General features: G+C 52.3%; 1 protein-coding gene across 1 annotated transcript in view; it reads right to left on the bottom strand.

Moving 5' to 3' along the window:
* Nucleotides 1-54: 54 nt before the first annotated feature.
* Nucleotides 55-20854, bottom strand: part of eapp (e2f-associated phosphoprotein) — a 32777-nt gene continuing 11977 nt past the window's right edge. Inside the window, exons 3-8 of the mRNA XM_078236048.1 lie at nt 20769-20848; nt 12397-12575; nt 9931-10035; nt 7780-7900; nt 4486-4599; nt 55-788 (exon numbers count right to left, since the gene is read on the bottom strand). Coding sequence (XP_078092174.1) covers nt 512-788; nt 4486-4599; nt 7780-7900; nt 9931-10035; nt 12397-12575; nt 20769-20848 — 876 coding nt within the window. The 3' untranslated portion in view covers nt 55-511. The remainder of the gene's footprint in view (nt 789-4485; nt 4600-7779; nt 7901-9930; nt 10036-12396; nt 12576-20768; nt 20849-20854) is intronic.

The raw sequence follows: 20854 nt of genomic DNA, 5'->3' as shown, positions 1-20854 counted from the left end.
AATCATGAAGTTGATTAGATTTGTTTTTTTTGAAGATAAGCTGCATTGAACTGATTAAATAGCAAAGCAATTTATTTAGTAACATCCTTTAGAGTACAAGGATCACAGTAAGTCACTATTTCCAGATAAAACAATCATGCTTTTACATTGTTCCCTCCTCCATGGTATTTAGTGGTAGCATTGACATTAGATTAGTCTCAGGTTCAGAGTATCTCAACATAAATGTTCTCTCTGTGCCAGGGTGGGCAGCAAGTAGCAGTGGGGTAACCGAGAGGCCAGTGCAAGTCCAGTCCTCGTGAATTTACCAGTGGGGACTATAATTTAGCACAGGCCACAAATGGAACCAGGTCAGTTACCCACCGGACTGTTTGGATATTAAATAGTGCTGTTGAGTGCCAGATCAGTCGAGCAGAACACTGGACACATCCATTCTGACAACTGTTCATGTGAAAACTTTGAGAAAAGTCACCAGCAGAATTATGGTGACTCTTAAATTTGACAACTTTTTTTGTTAGCAATGGCTGGCAAGAACATTAAAAAAATGATACACTTCATTTTTGTCAAACACAGCCACTTCCACTGAACACTCTGCACAGCGCACTGGATGGTACAACTCTTCTTTCTCCCCATCTTGTGGCGAAGCCATCAATTCTGTTGGGCCTTTCATTCTCTTGTGTCTGTTTCTTCTCTTCCGGTTTGCTGCCTCCTTATATTTGAGAACTTCTCCTCTATTAATGATACAATTCATCACAAACATAGCCCTGTACTGCTCTTTGTACAATTCATGCCTGAAAGGATAAAGGAGAAAATATTCATTACACAAAGGATATAAATTTACTCTGCAAACCATATCCCATTTGTGTCTGAAATGTGCCATTATTAACGACAAAGGGTCATGAACGAAGCCCAGTCCATCTCACAAACCAGCCTCCCATCCATTGACTCGGTTTACACTTCCCGCTGTCTTGGAAAAGCAGCCAGCATAATCAAGGATCCCCGGACATACTCTCTTCCATCGGGAAAAAGTACAAAAGTCTGAGGTCACGTACCAACTGACTCAAGAACAGCTTCTGCCATCAGACTTTTGAATGGACCTACCTTGCATTAAATTGATCTTTTTTTACACACTAGCTATGACTGTAACATCCTACACTATCTCCTTTCCTTCTCTATGAACAGTATGCTTTGTCTGTATAGCGCACAAGAAACAATACTTTACACGGAATACTAATACATGTGACAATAATAATCGAATCAAATTAAATGGTCCAGTGAAACCAGCACCCAGTTTCCACAGTCCAAAACATGAAACTAGCAATCAGACTTGTACCATCTTGGCATGGAATAGTGCAGCTCCCTGCACTTGTAAATATCCGGGATCCCCTGTCACTGGTACAGTAGACATCTCCCGAACTCCAGCTGAAGCCTGGAGTTTGGGAGACAAAATTAGCAACATGAAAAGTGAAGTTTAAAATAAGGCATTGCCAACAGTTCTCAGATATTGCACCAATCTGCTCATCTATTTCCACTGCTCAGCTTTAAAGGCATTCAATACAGTGGCACACACAAGCCAAGAACCTCCGAGTTGGGAGTAATGTATGAGTATGGGTGGAGGATTGGTTAACAGAACAACGAGCAAGAAGTAGGGATAAACATGGCACTTACATATTGACAGGCTGGAAGGCTACAAGAATTCGAGTTAGCAACTCAGCTATTTAAAATCATAGAATCCTCACAGTGCAGAAGGAGGCCATTCGGCACATCAAGTCTGCACCGACCACAATCCCACCCAGATCCTATTCCCATAACCCACATATTTACTGTGCTAATCCCCCTGACACTAGGGTTAATTTATCATGGCCAATCAACCTAACCCGCACATCTTTGAAGTGGGGAGGAAACCGGAGCACCCGGAGGAAACGGGGAGAACATGCAAACTCCACACATAGTCCCCAGGCCAGAATTGAATCCGGGTCTCTGGCGCTGTGAGGCAGCAGTGCTAACCACTGTGCCACCCCTGCACCGATTCTCTGACAGTATTGTAACCATGCCCTCTTTCCTGCTCTATCCCATAATCCCACACATTTACCACGGCCAATCCATCAAAACTACAGATCTTCTGACTGTGGAAGGACACGTTCTCCCCATGTCTGTGTGGATTTCCTCCGGCTGCTCTGGTTTCCTCCGAGTCACAAAAGTGTGCGAGTTAGGTTGATTGGCCGTGCAAAATTGCCCCTAGTGTCAGGGATATTAACAGAGTAAATACTTGGGGTTAAAGGGATAGGAGCCTGGATGGGATTGTTTTCTGTGCAGGCTCGATGGGGCAATAGTCTCCTTCTGCACTGTAGAGTTTCTATGATTCTATGTGTCACCATGCCGACCTGTTATTACAGTTATTAGTAATTATTCTGCTTTTCCCACTTACACCTCCTCTTAACCCATATCTTCCACCCAATCACGAACTGTTCTTTCCACTCTACCCCCCACCTCCACTTTACCTGTGTCTGTACTCACTTAAGTCCTGTTACATCTTGTGTTGCTACTGGCAGCAGGAAACCAGGTGGATACGTATCAGCTTCCCAAGTGTGGGGATGAAAGTCAGAATTACTATTGCAGCAGATTAAAGCTGCATTGAGCTTCCCGATGGCTACACTGGCACATGCAGGTCTGTTGTGACACACACACGGGATGGGTGATAAATGCTGGCCCAGCCAATGAAGCCCAAATCCCTTGAATGGATTAAAAAAAAACTTATACTTACCCCGTTCTCTCACACACACTTTCTCACTCTCATCTCTCTTGCTCTATTTCACACTCGCACTCTCTCTTGTTCCATGGCCACTTGCTCCCTTGCTCTAAGGTCGCTGCATTTCTCGCTGCATGGCTGGTTCCTCCCTTGTTCCAAGGCCATTCTCCTTCCCACCCACATTGCTGCTGCTCACCTCGCTCTGCTGCCTGCTCTCTTCTTCACTTTCCCGTGGCACCTGGCTTTGAGGACCTATTTTCCCGCTGTTTCCAGCCTGTCCAATCAAAGGCTGGCTTCTACTGCTTTGGTTACTCATTGGCCAGCTTCATAGTATTTTTCAAACCTGACCTATCGCAGGACCCTTGGATATACCCAATGGAACCCCAGGGTTCCGCAGATCCCAGTTTGGGAAATCCTGCTTCCCTGAGGAAGTCACATAAGTCTTTCTTTCTTCAAATGCAGAGTTTCATAATCTATGAAGCACTAGGTAAATTTAACATACCCTTAGAACCATAGAAAATTACAGCTCAGAAACAGGCCTTTTGGCCCTTCTTGTCTGTGCCGAACCATTTTATGCCTAGTCCCACTGACCTGCACTTGGACCATATACCTCCACACCCCTCTCATCCATGAACCCGGCAAAGTTTTTCTTAAATGTTAAAAGTGACCCCGCATTTACCACTTTATCTGGCAGTTCATTCCACACTCCCATCACTCTCTGCGTGAAGAAGCCCCCCCTAATATTCCTTTTAAACTTTTCTCCTTTCACCCTTAACCCATGCCCTCTGGTTTTTTTCTCCCCTAGCCTCAGCGGAAAAAGCCTGCTTGCATTCACTCTATCTATACCCATCAAAATCTTATACACCTCTATCAAATCTCCCCTCAATCTCCCTCCCTTCTCTTATTGTCTCCTACAAGCATGATTTTATACCGTTATAAGATCACCCCTCTCCTACGCTCCAAAGAAAAAAGCCCTAGCCTGTCCAATCTCTCCCTATAACTCAGTCTCTCGAGTCCTGGCAACATCTTTATAAAGCTTTTCTGTACTCTCTCCAGTTTAACATCTTTCCTTTGGAAACTTGCCAAAACCAAACACAATACTCCAGGTGTGGCCTCACCAATGTCCTGTACAACTGCAACAAAACTTCCCAACTTCTATACATAATGCCCTGACTGATGAAGGCCAGTATGCCAAAAGTCTTCTTCACTGCCTTATCTGTCTGTGACTCCACCTTTAGAGAACTGTGCACCTGAACTCCAAGGTCCCTCTGTTCCACGATACTCCCCAAGGTCCTACCATTCACTGTGAAAGTCCTACCTTGATTTGACATTCCAAAATGCAACACCTCACACTTATTTGTAGTGAACTCCATTTGCCATTTCTCGGCCCACTTCCCCAGCTGATCAAGATCCTGCTCCAATTTTTGATAACCTTCCTCACTGTCTACAATACCACCTATGTTATGCTTGCTGCTCTGTCTTCTAATTTGTGACCCAGGACAGAGGCAGTTGGCGGCTACAGTTAAGAACATCACAGCCAAATCGGTCTAATATCACCTGGCATCCTCAACATATAGGGGTTCCTGGATAATAATCCACAGCAAGATATTCCCTCCCTAGCCCAGGGACCAGTATGAATACCCCAATGCAACCACCAAACTTAGCACTGACCAGGGACTGAACCTGGGGCACTGGGACTAGTTCCCATCTCTGCACAAGAGATAATTGCCACTTCTTACCGCTGGCAATCCAGGCACAGGGTGGTCATACATGCGGGACAGTTCAGAATGGCATCGCTGGTTGGGACAGGTGCTGTCTCTGACTCCTTTGCCTGGTTATTCAGCCCACGATACCTGCAAAGGAAGAAGGTTGGGAGTTAGACCTTATTGAGGCTTTATATTACATTTACCATTTACATCCTAATTTATATACTTTATACTCAAAATTTTAATTTAATTTTTAATTCTTTGTGGCCTGATCCACTTGTGATTCTACTTTTGTTGTATATTGAACCTCCAAATTCCCTGCTTTTTATTATTGTTCTTTCAGAAACATGTGCCACTATAGATCTCCTTGGTCATCACATACATTGGTGGTATGGGAGGATATGGAAAGCTGTTGTTAAAGAGCACAACGAATGTTAAACGTCAGTATTTCAAACACCTGACGGGAAAAACTTGAAATACCTGTTCTCTATAATGTGAGGAAAGATGTGAAAACCAGAGCAGGATGTCCCAGACAGCTTGCAATGAGTTTAAACAAAATAAATATTTATTGAACAATAAAACACACAAGAAAATCAACTGGAAATACACTGAACTAACTCAGCGGTTGTACACAACGGCTGGGATTCTTCCAAAAAAAAATTCTCAGTGTCGAATTTGCGTAAAAATTGGAGTAACTCCCGCTGGTTTTTTTCAGTGGGAGTTTCAAAATGAATCTCCCACATTCTGTGCACTGCAGAGTGCCCCAGCGAGATTCACACCGAAAATCAGTGGGTGAAGCCTAGTCCTGCTGGAGAGGCTGGCAGCATAGCGCTGAGCAGGTCACTGCGCATGTGCCAATCTGTCAGATTGATGCACAGTAGCCCACACTGCTGGCCTCCCGATCGCTGGCCAGCTCAGCAACCACGCATTGCTGGCTTACTGACCTCCCCACCCTGATCGCTGGCCCCCTGATGGCCCCCCGCCATAACATCCCCCCCCCCCCCCCCCCCAGCCGATCAGCCCCTTCCCTCCTTCTGCAACTGATCTCGACTGCTGAGTGGCAGCAGGTCCTCCCACCAATCTCCTCCCATAGGCCCCGCCCCTCTGGTTCCACCCCCTTGGCACTGTCTGATGCCCAGTGGGCAGTGCCAAGATGCCTCCTGGGGAGCGCCAGGGGGCACCTCCCTACTTCAACCCCGGGGGATGGGGGGGCCTCCATGGCCTCCCTCCACTCCAGCAAGGGGGGGGGGGGGGGAAGAGAGGGAGAGAGAGAGAGCAGGGCAGGGGAAGCCTGGCGGGCCCAAAGACTTCAGATTTCCATCATGGGGCTGATGATGCAGAAATTCTGGCCCCGGAGACACGTGGAGGCTGTGGCACGCAGTGGGGGACCCGCTAAACGGCCTCCACTGATGCCTCCCGGTGGGCCGGGAGAATCACCCCTAATCTCTTTAAATTGACCCAATTCCAAATCCCTTTATTTTCCCTAACCTCAGAGCAAATCCTCCCCAAACCACATCCTGTCAGGTTTTAAAAACTATAATCAAAATCCAGGCACTTGCATCTCTTGGAAGTTGCTTCCAATGTACAGCAGCACAACTGGTCGTTCAAACAGCTTGGTGAGGGGTTCGCACAGCTTTTCCTGCTGCAGGCTGAGTTCTCAAAACCATAAACTTGCATAGGCTGTTTCTGCTGATATATTGATATACCCTTTTGATCTTCTCTTATCTGAACTCACCTCCTCAGAAATCATTTTGCGAGTCCACCTTTTATAATGTAATTGTGAAGTTAACACCTCATCTCCTTTGAATCTCTAACATCCTTACTCAAACCCTTGACATGCTACACCCCATTGTTAGTCCAAAGATGTGCGGGTTAGGTTGATTGGCCAGGTTAAAAAATTGCCCCTTAGAGTCCTGGGATGTGTAGGTTAGAGGGATTAGCGGGTAAAATATGTGGGGGTAGGGCCTGGGTGGGATTGTGGTCGGTGCAGACACGATGGGCCGAATGGCCTCCTTCTGCACTGTAGGGTTTCTATGATTTCTATGTTACCAACTTGCCCTTGGTAAACATCTGTTTACAGGGTTGCTAGGTTTAACAACATATCAAAAGTACTAGTTCCATCAAACTAGCCAAACTCTCTCTACACCTACACAGCTTCCACTTTTAAGTAGTTTAAATACATACAACCAGCAGAATATATTCCCAAATACTTGGTTTCCTTGGTTTTCATATTATCATGATTTCCTGACACTGTATATTATAACTGATATGGTTTTGTCCTCTCTACTTTTGAGATTTGGAGCCGTCAGTTACTTGCTTGTTTCTTTAGCTTCCAACTTCAACTTTAGTTATATAAAACCTTGGTTAGGCTGCATTTGGAGCCTACAACTGCGTGCAGTTCTGGTCACCACACTATCAGAAGGATGTGGAAGCTTTGGGGAGAGTGCAAAGGTGGCTCACCAGGGTGTTGTCTGGTCTTGAGGGTGTTGACTATGAGGAGAAGTTGAATAAACTAGGAATATTTTCACTGGGAAGACAGAGGCTGAGGGGAAACCTGATAGAGGTCTGCAAAATTATGAGGGGCACAGACAGGGTGGATAGTCAGAGGCTTTTTCCAAGGGCGGAAGTGTCAATTACAAGGGGGCACAGGTTCAAGGTGAGAGGGAAAGTTTAAGGGAGATGTGTGGGGGAAAGTTTTTCACGCAGGGTGGTGGGTGCCTGGAACACGCTCCCAGAGATGGTGGTGGAAGCAGGCACATTAGCAACATTTAAGAGGCATCTGGGTGGGTGCATGAATAGGGAGGGAATAGAGGGATATGGACCAAGTAAGGGCTGAAGCGCCTGTTCCTGTGCTGTAATGTTCTTTGTTCTTAGTCATTATCCAAGTCCCACCCATTGTTCTCAGCTCTCACACCCTTTCAATTACCTGAAAGCACAGGGAGGAGGGAGTGACTTTTTCTCCTTCCACCAGTCATCCAAACAAGCAACCAGCTGGCAACCCAGAGCCAGAATAGAAATATTTAATTCTAAAACATTGTGCAGATACAAAATTTATTTCAAAACCATGCTGAACTGACACCAGAAATCACCTCAAGATGTTGGTGCTGAGGAAGATGACTTGAAGGTGGAAGCTAAGAATTGTCCTACTATCAAAATTAATTAGGAACCAGGGGATGTTTGATAAATCCTCACAGTTTAGCTTTAGGCATTGAAAGCCAGACCAGCAACAAGCATCAAAACCAACTGGTCACTTTTTAAGAGTTCCGTTGCCACCTCACCAGGAGAAAGTCTCCTTCAACGCAAAGCAGAGAGAGAACATTCACTCACCCTCTCCTCTGTCTGTCAACCCAGGCCTGATCACGATCATCTTGTTCTGGATCATAGAACAGCTCATCATTTGTCAGAACCTTCTGCCTCTTCTTGCGTTTCTTCTTTGAATCACAATCTTCTGCAAAGATTAGGGCAACATTTAGAAGAGAACTTAGAAACTTAGAAACCCTACAGCACAGAAAGAGGCCATTCGGCCCATCGGGTCTGCACCGACCACAATCCCACCCAGGCCCTACCCCCACATATTTTACCCACTAATCCCTCTAACCTACGCATCCCGGGACACTAAGGGGCAATTTTAGCATGGCCAATCAACCTAACCCGCACATCTTTGGATTTAGTGGGACTATCTGAGTGTCATTAAATTCATTCTGGAATTTCAGAGCAAGGGAAGGCGAGGGAACTTTCATTGCTCCAAAGCAATCCTGATTTATGAGAGAAATAAAATCACATTGACCAAAAGTTTTAATTCATATTTCTGTACAAATTGTACTTTATGTATTTATTCTCAAGATGTGGGTGTCACTAGCAAGGGCTGGTACTTATGACCCAAATTTAGCTCCCCAAGAATGTTGCGGTGAATCTTCTTTGCAATGGTTTGGTACAACTGAGCCCAGTGGTTTGCTGGGCTGCTTGAGATGGTATTTGCAGAGTTAACACCATTGCAGTGAAAGGGGGTTAGGTGTAGGCCAGGCTGGATAAAGTGGCATGTTACCCTCCCTATTGGCACCAGTGCACCTGTTTTTCTTTTAAACAATAGTTCAACAGGTTCATAGTCACTTTTCACCCAAGATTAACAAAGAACAGAGAACAAAATAAATTACAGCACAGAAACGGGCCCTTTGGCCCTCCAAGCCTGCACCGACCATGCTGCCCGACTGAATGAAAGCCCCCTACCCTTCCATGGACTATATCCCTCTATTCCCAGCCTATTTATGTATTTGTCAAGACGCCCCTTAAAAGTCACCATTGTATCTGCTTCCACTACTTTCCCCGGCAGCGAGTTCCAGACACCCACCACCCTCTGTGTAAAAAACCTGCCTTGTACAAATCTTTTAAACTTTGCCCCTCGCCAATGCCCCCTGGTAACTGACTCTTCCACCTTGGGAAAAAGCTTCTGACTATCCACTCTGTACATGCCCCTCAATCTTGTAGACTTCTATCAGAGTTGCCCCTCAACCTCCATTGTTCCAGTGAGCACAAACCAAATTTCTCCAGCCTCTCCTCATAGCTAATGCCCTCCATACCAGGCAACATCCTGGTAAATCTTTTCTGTACCCTCTCCAAAGCCTCCACATCCTTCTGATAGTGTGGCGACCAGAATTGAGCACTATTATTTTGATACTGAACGTTATTATTTTGATACTGAATTAAACGGCTGTGCTGGCATTGGATTATTAGCTGAGTAAATAATCAGTATGCTATCACACCTGTATTACCCACATGAAAAGTCAAAAGCTATGAACCTGTAGAGGCCACTTTGAATATTCACCCAATTAGTGAGTGCCTCATTAAGAAGCCTGAGGTTTATCAGGTCTCTAGTGGCTCCAGACATTTCCTGATCCCTCCAAATTTGTACTTTTTCTGAGGAGGTCACTGTTGCACATTCTCCACGATGTATTACTGGAGCAGCGATTGCAAGGGGAAGAGAGTTACTTCAAAGCCAGACAACTAAAACTGAATTTTACAAGAACATATTTATTATCCAAAGATTCTGAAGAACGGTTATTCTGGCTGGATTCACCTAACCCCTCAGGCACACACAATTCCTGCCTGAGACCTTGAGAAAAGGCTTGGAATTGAATTCCAGTGAATTAATTTTAGATGTTAATGAATGTTAGATCCTGCAGTGTTAACAGCGGTGTTGCCCCAATCTAACCCCACTGTGTTTCTGGGCCAGTTATAGTCAACGATTTCCATCCCCATCAAGTACCTAACCTAAATGTTGGAAAGTGGGTTTGGGTTGGGTGGATCGTTTTATTGGCCAACACAGAGTGACCTCTTTCTGTGCTATGAACAGTCTATGGTTCAAATGAGGAGATTACACAAAGTCCTTGGTCCTGCAAAACAATCCAAGTTATAGGGCAGGTTACCAGATTGGAAGATCTTCTAACTGCAAGTAAATCAGCAGAATAAGTGAAGACTTACGCTGTTCATCTTCAGCCTCAGAGTCGGAGTCAAAGTAGACTTCATCGTAGTACTGTGGCCCAGGAACAGCTTGGGTTTGACAGCTTTCAACACTTGAGGAAGCACCTGACAAATGAACGATAAGAGCATCAAGATAATCAACGCACCAAAATTAGGCATGAACTGCTGGTGAGGTATAGAACTCCTTTCAGCATCAAACACTCCCAGGACAGGTCCAGCACGGGGTTAGATACAGAGTAAATCTCCCTCTGCACTGTCCCCATCAAACACTCCCAGGACAGGTCCAGTACAGGGTTAGACGCAGAGTAAATCTCCCTCTACGCTGTTCCCATCAAACACTCCCAGGACAGGTCCAGCACAGGCTTAGGTACAGAATAAAGCTCCCTCTACACTGACCCCATCAAGCACTCCCAGGGCAAGTCCAGCATGGGTTTAGGTGCAGAATAAAGCTCACTCTATGCTGTCTCCATTAAACATTCCCAGGACACGTACAGCATGGGGTTAGATGCAGAGTAAAGCTCCTTTATACTGTCCCCATCAAACACTCCCAGGACAGGTACAGCATGAGGTTACATAAAGAGTAAAGAGAACACTACAGGTTGTGTTGTCTGCCCAGTGCTAGGGTCGGTTCATCTGCTCAGGGCTGGAGAGGAACTTGCAGTGGGAACAGAAGGATCCAGTTGTTGTGGTCCATTTAGGTACAAAGGTAGAACTAAGCAAGAGGAGCCAGGGACCAAATTGAAAACCAGAACCTCAAAAGATAAGAAACCCTGGATTATTGCCTGAGCCATGTGAAAATTGGCATAAGGCAAACAGGATTAGAGAAATAAATGCGTGTGGCTCAGAGACTGATGTGGGAGAAGTCGGTTCCAGTTCATGGGGCATTGGCACCAGGACTGGGGAAAGTGGGATCTATACTGTTGGGACGTTCAACACCTGAACCATGTTACTACTGTTTGAGTGGCTGCATAAGTAGGGAAGTAGAGAGGGTTTTACACTAATTCTTAGGGGCAAGGGATCAAACTTAAGAAGATGCGGTGAACCAAACAGTAGAGACAAGGCAAAGAGAGAAAGGTATTAATATGGGAAATGATAAACAGATCGTACAGGAAGGGACTGAGAGTACAAATCTAAGAGTAAAGCAGCAGCCAATGTTAGAGGTTACTAACATAATAAAGGGACAAAACTAAAACCTGTGTATCTGAACACACATAGCATTCAAAACAAAGCAGATGAACTGATAATGCAAATAAAAATCAATAAGTATGATCTGGCAGAGATGAGAAATGATAAAGGCAAGAAGTCACTTCTGGAAGTGGTATACAAGCCCCTAACTGTAACTACATGGTAGAACAGAGTATAAAGGAAGAGAAAACGGGAGGTACAATGATAATCTTGGGAGACTTTAATCTCCATATAGACTCGAGAAATCAGATGGACAAAAGTAGCCTAGTTGAGGAGTTCATAAGAATGTTTTTGGGATAGTTTCTTTCTGCACTGTAGGAATTCTTGAAACAGCACATTCGGGAGCTAACTTGAGAACAAGACACACTAGACCAGGTATGGTGCAATGAGATAGGGTTAATTAATTACCTCATAGTGAAGGTACCCCTAGTTACCAGCAATCATCTGACATTGGATTTTACATTCTGTTCGAGGGAGAGAAGAGAGAGTCCAAGACTTAATATTTTAAATTAAAATAAAGGCAATTATGATGGCACGAAATCATAATTCATTAAAGTGAACTGGAAGGGCCGCATGATCTATTCCTGCTCCTGTTCTCTATGTTTCTATGTGCTGTGGTTAAAGGAGAACCAGTACATATATTGTACTTAGATTTCCAGAAGGCATTTGATAAAAGATGCCACATTAAATGTTGTTGCAGAAAATAACAGCTTATGGTGTAGAGGATAACACATTGGCTAGCCAATAGGAAACAAGGGGTAGGCATAAGTGGGTCTATTTCTGGTTGATAGGATGTAATGAGTGGTGTGCCTCAGGGTTCAGTGCTGGGAATTCAACTATTTACAACTTATATTAAACACTTGGATGAAGGGACCAAAGATATGATTGCTAAAATTGCCAATGATACAAAGGTACGTAGGAAAGTAAGTTGTGAATTAGACACGAGGACGATACAAGACAACACAGATAGATTAAATGAGTGGGCAAATATCTGGCAGATGGAGTGTAATGTGGGAAAATGTGAAATTGTCCAATTTGGCAGAAAGAATAAAAAAGAAACATTATCTAAATGGTGAGAGATTGCAGAGCTCTGAGGAGTAGAGGGATCTGGATGTCCCAGTGCACAATTGACAAAAGGCTAGTATTCAGGTATAGCAAGTTATTAGGAAAGCTAATAGAATGTTATCATTTATTGCAAGAAGAATTTAATCTAAAAGTCGGAACGATATGCTTTAATTGTACAGGAAACTGATAAGAAGCATTGAAAACCTTTGAACAAACCGTCAGCTGATAATGCCCAGCTGTTCTCAATAATCTTCATGGTGGAATCCAATTCTGCTGCCATCTCCTTCTCAAATTCATCACCGCTGGACTCGCTTTCCCCCGTTAGGTACTCCTTGATCAGTTTGCGTTTGCATTCAGGTGTGCCGTGAAGGAGAATGTCTAATTCATCTTCAGAGCTGAGAGAAGCAAATATATATTCAGAGCTTATCACCAATTTTACTGTCCTATCTGTGAAGAACAATTACACTTCAATCTTGGTCAAAAGATGGGGATGTGCCAACAGTGACTGGTGATAGAATTAAATCTCAAGTCCAAAGATACTTGCCAAAATAATCTAATTTACTAATATCCCACAATACCAACTCCATGACTCTACATAGATGTGTCAGCAAAATAAAAATTTAAATCATTAAAGGGGCAGTGACAGCACAAATACAAGATTGCCTTGAAAATAGTGATTGATGAATGGTCGTTTTCCAGACTAGGAGAAAATATCCCGGGGAAGAGGTGCTGCTACTGGGGCGATCCTCTGACAGATTTTTGAAATATATTTTCATGGGATGTGGGTATTTCTGGCTCGGCCAGCATTTATTGCCCATCCCTAATCGCCCTTGAGAAGGTGGCAGTGAGCTGTCTTCTTGAACCGCTGTTGTCCATATAGTGTAGGTGCACCCACAATGTTGTTAGTGAGATAGTTGCAGGATTTTGATCCCGCGACAGTGCAGGAATGGGATGTATTTCCAATAGTAAGAAGTTTAACAACACCAGGTTAAAGTCCAACAGGTTTATTTGGTAGCAAAAGCCACACAAGCTTTCGAGGCTCTAAGCCCCTTCTTCAGGTGAGTGGGAATTCTGTTCACAAACAGAATTTATAAAGACACAGACTCAATTTACATGAATAATGGTTGGAATGCGAATACTTACAACTAATCCAGTCTTTAAGAAACAAAACAATGGGAGTGGAGAGAGCATCAAGACAGGCTAAAAAGATGTGTATTGTCTCCAGACAAGACAGCGCAGAGTCGCTGAGCAGAAACTGATAGCCAAGTTCCGCACACACAAGGACAGCCTCAACCGGGATATTGGGTTCATGTCACAATATTTGTAACTCCCACAGTTGCGTGGACCTGCAGAGTTTCACTGGCTGTCTTGATGACTACCTACCCACTTAACACAGGCTCCTGCAACAGCCTTGGACTGCAATCCATTAGGCCGTGCTCACCGTAAGAAAAATAACATTTATAGGGACCTCACAGCTCACAACTCAAAATCTTCTTTCCCTTTTAGATACCTGTGGAAGCTTTAACTGTCAATTTAGACATTCATTCCTAGCTTACTCTCATACTTTCCCCTCTGATTTTTTTTAAGCCCTCATTTGCTAGTTTCTAAAATTGGCCCAATTTTCTGGTCTAACAGTAATTATCATAGGAGCAGGAGGAGGCCATTCAGCCCCTCGAGCCTGTACCATTCAATAAGATCACAACTGATGTGGTTGTGGTTTCAAGCTCCGCTTTCCTGTCAACCCTCACAATCCTCGCCTCCTTTGTCGAACAAAAAAATCTAAATCAGTCTTGAATACAGTCAAAGGCCCAGTATCTACTATTTCCTGAGGAAGAGAAAGCCACAGACTAACCATCCTGAGTGTAAAATATTCTCATCTGTCTTAAAAGGTTGACCTCTTATTTTTACATTATGTCCCCTAGTTATAGTCTCCCCAACAAAAGGAAATATCCTCTTGGTATTCATCTCAGAATTCCCCTCAGGATCTTGCATGTCTCAATAAGATCACCTCTCATTCAGAAGAATGAGCAACTCCAATGGGTATAGGCCTAACCTGCCTAATCTTGCTTCATAGGTTAAGCCCTTCATTCCAGGAGTGTCCCCGGCACACACACACGCTCCCCCTGTCCCCGGCACGCACACGCGCACGCTCCCCCTGTCCCCGGCACGAACACGCGCACTCCCCCCATCCCCAGCACACACACACACTCTCCCTATCCCCGGCACACACACACACGCGCACACACACTCTCCCTATCCCCGGCGCGCGCGCAGAGACACACACACTCCCCCTGTCCCCGGCACGCACACACACGCGCACACACACACTCCCCCTGTCCCTGGCACACACGCACACTCCCCCTGTCCCCGGCACACACACACACTCCCCCTGTCCCCGGCACACACACACACGCACACTCCCCCTGTCCCCGGCGCACACACACGCACACTCCGCCTGTCCCCGGCACACACACACACACGCACACCCCCTGTCCCCGGCACACACACACACGCACACTCCCCCTGTCCCCGGCACACACGCACACTCCCCCTGTCCCCGGCACACACGCACACTCCCCCTGTCCCCGGCACACACGCACACTCCCCCTGTCCCCGGCACACACGCACACTCCCCCTGTCCCCGGTACACACGCACACTCCCCCTGTCCCCGGCACACACGCACACTCCCCCTGTCCCCGGCACACACGCACACTCCCCCTGTCCCCGGCACACACGCACACCCCCTGTCCCCGGCGCACACACACTCCCCCTGTCCCCGGCGCACACACACACGCACACTCCCCCTGTCCCCGGCGCACACACACACACACGCACACTCCACCTGTCCCCGGCGCACACACACACACGCACTCCCCCTGTCCCCGGCGCGCACACACACACACACACTCCCCCTGTCCCCGGCGCACACACACTCCCCCTGTCCCCGGCGCACACACACACGCACACACTTCCCCTGTCCCCGGCGCACACACACTCCCCCTGTCCCCGGCGCACACACACACACACACTCCCCCTGTCCCCGGCGCACACACACACGCACACTCCCCCTGTCCCCGGCGCACACACACACGCACACTCCCCCTGTCCCCGGCGCACACACACACACACACACTCCCCCTGTCCCCGGCACACGCACACACACACACTCCCCCGTCCCTGGCACACGCACACTCCCCCTGTCCCCGGCACACACGCACACTCCCCCTGTCCCCGGCGCACACACACACGCACACTCCCCCTGTCCCCGGCACACGCACACTCCCCCTGTCCACGGCACACACACACTCCCCCTGTCCCCGGCACACACGCACACTCCCCCTGTCCCCGGCACACACGCACACTCCCCCTGTCCCCGGCACACACGCACACTCCCCCTGTCCCCGGCACACACGCACACTCCCCCTGTCCCCGGCACACACGCACACTCCCCCTGTCCCCGGCACACACGCACACCCCCTGTCCCCGGCGCACACACACTCCCCCTGTCCCCGGCACACACACACACGCACACTCCCCCTGTCCCCGGCACACACGCACACTCCCCCTGTCCCCGGCACACACGCACACTCCCCCTGTCCCCGGCACACACGCACACTCCCCCTGTCCCCGGTACACACGCACACTCCCCCTGTCCCCGGCACACACGCACACTCCCCCTGTCCCCGGCACACACGCACACTCCCCCTGTCCCCGGCACACACGCACACCCCCTGTCCCCGGCGCACACACACTCCCCCTGTCCCCGGCGCACACACACACGCACACTCCCCCTGTCCCCGGCGCACACACACACACACGCACACTCCACCTGTCCCCGGCGCACACACACACACGCACTCCCCCTGTCCCCGGCGCGCACACACACACACACACTCCCCCTGTCCCCGGCGCACACACACTCCCCCTGTCCCCGGCGCACACACACACGCACACACTTCCCCTGTCCCCGGCGCACACACACTCCCCCTGTCCCCGGCGCACACACACACACACACTCCCCCTGTCCCCGGCGCACACACACACGCACACTCCCCCTGTCCCCGGCGCACACACACACGCACACTCCCCCTGTCCCCGGCGCACACACACACACACACACTCCCCCTGTCCCCGGCACACGCACACACACACACTCCCCCGTCCCTGGCACACGCACACTCCCCCTGTCCCCGGCACACACGCACACTCCCCCTGTCCCCGGCGCACACACACACGCACACTCCCCCTGTCCCCGGCACACGCACACTCCCCCTGTCCACGGCACACACACACTCCCCCTGTCCCCGGCACACACGCACACTCCCCCTGTCCCCGGCACACACGCACACTCCCCCTGTCCCCGGCACACACGCACACTCCCCCTGTCCCCGGCACACACGCACACTCCCCCTGTCCCCGGCACACACGCACACTCCCCCTGTCCCCGGCACACACGCACACCCCCTGTCCCCGGCGCACACACACTCCCCCTGTCCCCGGCACACACACACACGCACACTCCCCCTGTCCCCGGCACACACGCACACTCCCCCTGTCCCCGGCACACACGCACACCCCCTGTCCCCGGCGCACACACACTCCCCCTGTCCCCGGCGCACACACACACGCACACTCCCCCTGTCCCCGGCACACACGCACACCCCCTGTCCCCGGCGCACACACACACGCACACTCCCCCGTCCCCGGCGCACACACACACGCACACACTCCCCCTGTCCCCGGCGCACACACACACACACACACCCCCTGTCCCCGGCGCACACACACACACCCCCTGTCCCCGGCGCACACACACACACCCCCTGTCCCCGGCGCACACACACACACACACTCCCCCTGTCCCCGGCGCACACACACACACACACACCCCCTGTCCCCGGCGCACACACACACACACACACACCCCCTGTCCCCGGCGCACACACACACACACTCCCCCTGTCCCCGGCGCACACACACACACACACTCCCCCTGTCCCCGGCGCACACACACACACACTCCCCCTGTCCCCGGCGCACACACACACGCACACTCCCCCTGTCCCCGGCGCACACACACGCACACTCCCCCTGTCCCCGGCGCACACACACACACTCCCCCTGTCCCCGGCGCACACACACACACACACACTCCCCCTGTCCCCGGCACACGCACACACACACACTCCCCCGTCCCCGGCACACACACACACACTCCCCCTGTCCCCGGCGCACACACACACGCACACTCCCCCTGTCCCCGGCGCACACACGCACACTCCCCCTGTCCCCGGCGCACACACACACACACTCCCCCTGTCCCCGGCACACGCACACACACACACTCCCCCGTCCCCGGCACACACACACACACACGCACACTCCCCCTGTCCCCGGCGCACACACACACGCACACTCCCCCTGTCCCCGGCGCACACACACACGCACACTCCCCCTGTCCCCGCGCACACACACACACACTCCCCCTGTCCCCGGCACACGCACACACACACACACTCCCCCGTCCCCGGCACGCACACACACACGCGCACACACACTCCCCCTGTCCCCGGCACACACACACTCCCCCCGTCCCCGGCACACACACACACAAACGCGAACACACACTCCCCCGGTCCCCGGCACGCACGCACACACACTCTCCCTATCCCCGGCGCGCGCGCAGAGGCACACACACACACTCTCCCTATCCCCGGCGCGCGCGCAGAGGCACACACACTCCCCCTGTCCCCGGCACGCACACACACACGCACACACTCCCCTTGTCCCCGGCACACACACACACGCACACACTCCCCTTGTCCCCGGCACACACACACACGCACACACTCCCCTTGTCCCCGGCACACACACACACACACGCACACTCCCCTTGTCCCCGGCACACACACACACGCACACTCCCCCTTTCCCCGGCACACGCACACACTCCCCCTGTCCCCGGCACACACGCACACTCCCCCTTTCCCCGGCACACGCACACACTCCCCCTGTCCCCGGCACACACACACACGCACACTCCCCCTTTCCCCGGCACACGCACACACTCCCCCTGTCCCCGGCACACACACACACGCACACTCCCCCTTTCCCCGGCACACGCACACACTCCCCCTGTCCCCGGCACACGCACACACACACACTCCCCCTGTCCCCGGCACACGCACACACCCCCTGTCCCCGGCACACGCACACACGCACACTCCCCCTGTCCCCGGCACACACACACACGCACACTCCCCCTGTCCCCGGCACACACACACACGCACACTCCCCCTGTCCCCGGCACACACACACACGCACACTCCCCCTGTTCCCGGCACACACACACACGCACACTCCCCCTGTCCCCGGCACACACACACACTCCCCCTATCCCCGGCACACACACACACTCCCCCTGTCCCCGGCACACACACACACGCACACTCCCCTGTCCCCGGCGCGCACACACACACACACACACACACACACTCCCCCTGTCCCCGGCGCGCACACGCACACACACACACTCCCCCTGTCCCCGGCACACGCACACACACACACTCCCCCGTCCCCGGCACACACACTCCTCCTCTGTCCGTGGTGCGCGCGCACATGCATGCACGCATGCTCCCGGCACACGCACACTCCCGCTGTCCACAGCGTGCACGCGCACGCACACTCCCCCCCCGTCCACGCACGCACACTCCCCCCCCGTCCACGCACGCACACTCCCCCCCCCGTCCACGCACGCACACTCACCCCCCCGTCCACGCACGCACACTCCCCCCCCCGTTCCAGACGCACACTCCCCCCCCGTTCCAGACGCACACTCCCCCCCCGTTCCAGACGCACACTCCCCCCCCGTTCCAGACGCACACTCCCCCCGTTCCAGACGCACACTCCCCCCGTCCCAGACGCACACTCCCCCCGTCCCAGACGCACACTCCCCCCCGTCCCAGACGCACACTCCCCCCGTCCCAGACGCACACTCCCCCCGTCCCAGACGCACACTCCCCCCGCCCCAGACGCACACTCCCCCCGTCCCAGACGCACACTCCCCCCGTCCCAGACGCACACTCCCCCCGTCCCAGACGCACACTCCCCCCGTCCCAGACGCACACTCCCCCCGTCCCAGACGCACACTCCCCCCGTGCCAGACGCACACTCCCCCCGTCCCAGACGCACACTCCCCCCGTCCCAGACGCACACTCCCCCCGTCCCAGACGCACACTCCCCCCGTCCCAGACGCACACGCCCCCCGTCCCAGACGCACACTCCCCCCGTTCCAGACGCACACTCCCCCCGTCCCAGGCGCACACTCCCCCCGTCCCAGACGCACACTCCCCCCGTCCCAGACGCACACTCCCCCCGTCCCAGACGCACACTCCCCCCGTCCCAGACGCACACTCCCCCCGTCCCAGACGCACACTCCCCCCGTCCCAGACGCACACTACCCCCGTCCCAGACGCACACTACCCCCGTCCCAGACGCACACTACCCCCGTCCCAGACGCACACTACCCCCGTCCCAGACGCACACTACCCCCGTCCCAGACGCACACTACCCCCGTCCCAGACGCACACGCCCCCCGTCCCAGACGCACACTCCCCCCGTCCCAGACGCACACTCCCCCCGTCCCAGACGCACACTCCCCCCGTTCCAGACGCACACTCCCCCCGTTCCAGACGCACACTCCCCCCGTTCCAGACGCACACTCCCCCCGTCCCAGACGCACACTCCCCCCGTCCCAGACGCACACTCCCCCGTCCCAGACGCACACTCCCCCCGTCCCAGACGCACACTCCCCCGTCCCAGACGCACACTCCCCCCGTCCCAGACGCACACTCCCCCCGTCCCAGACGCACACTCCCCCCGTCCCAGACGCACACTCCCCCCGTCCCAGACGCACACTCCCCCCGTCCCAGACGCACACTCCCCCCGTCCCAGACGCACACTCCCCCCCGTCCCAGACGCACACTCCCCCCGTCCCAGACGCACACTCCCCCCGTCCCAGACGCACACTCCCCCCGTCCCAGACGCACACTCCCCCCGTCCCAGACGCACACTCCCCCCGTCCCAGACGCACACTCCCCCCGTCCCAGACGCACACTACCCCCGTCCCAGACGCACACTCCCCCCGTCCCAGACGCACACTCCCCCCGTCCCAGACGCACACTCCCCCCGTCCCAGACGCACACTCCCCCCGTCCCAGACGCACACTCCCCCCGTCCCAGACACACACTCCCCCCGTCCCAGACACACACTCCCCCCGTTCCCAGACACACACTCCCCCCGTCCCAGACACACACTCCCCCCGTCCCAGACACACACTCCCCCCGTCCCAGACACACACTCCCCCCGTTCCAGACACACACTCCCCCCGTCCCAGACACACACTCCCCCCGTCCCAGACACACACTCCCCCCGTCCCAGACACACACTCCCCCCGTCCCAGACGCACACTCCCCCCGTCCCAGACACACACTCCCCCTGTTCCCAGCACTCTGTCTCTCTGGAGCTCTCCTCCTGCCGCCACTCAATACGGATCCACACAGGGCCCGGCCCGGCCCGGCTCCCTCACCTGGAAACCGCATCCTCCGGGTCACTCGGCTCCTCCACCAGATACGGATCATCCCCCTCCTCCAGGGGGCCGGGACCGGCCTCATC

This window comes from Mustelus asterias, chromosome 20 (assembly GCF_964213995.1).
Source record: "Mustelus asterias chromosome 20, sMusAst1.hap1.1, whole genome shotgun sequence".
Taxonomy (NCBI): domain Eukaryota; kingdom Metazoa; phylum Chordata; class Chondrichthyes; order Carcharhiniformes; family Triakidae; genus Mustelus; species Mustelus asterias.
This window is presented reverse-complemented; position numbering and strand designations above follow the sequence as displayed.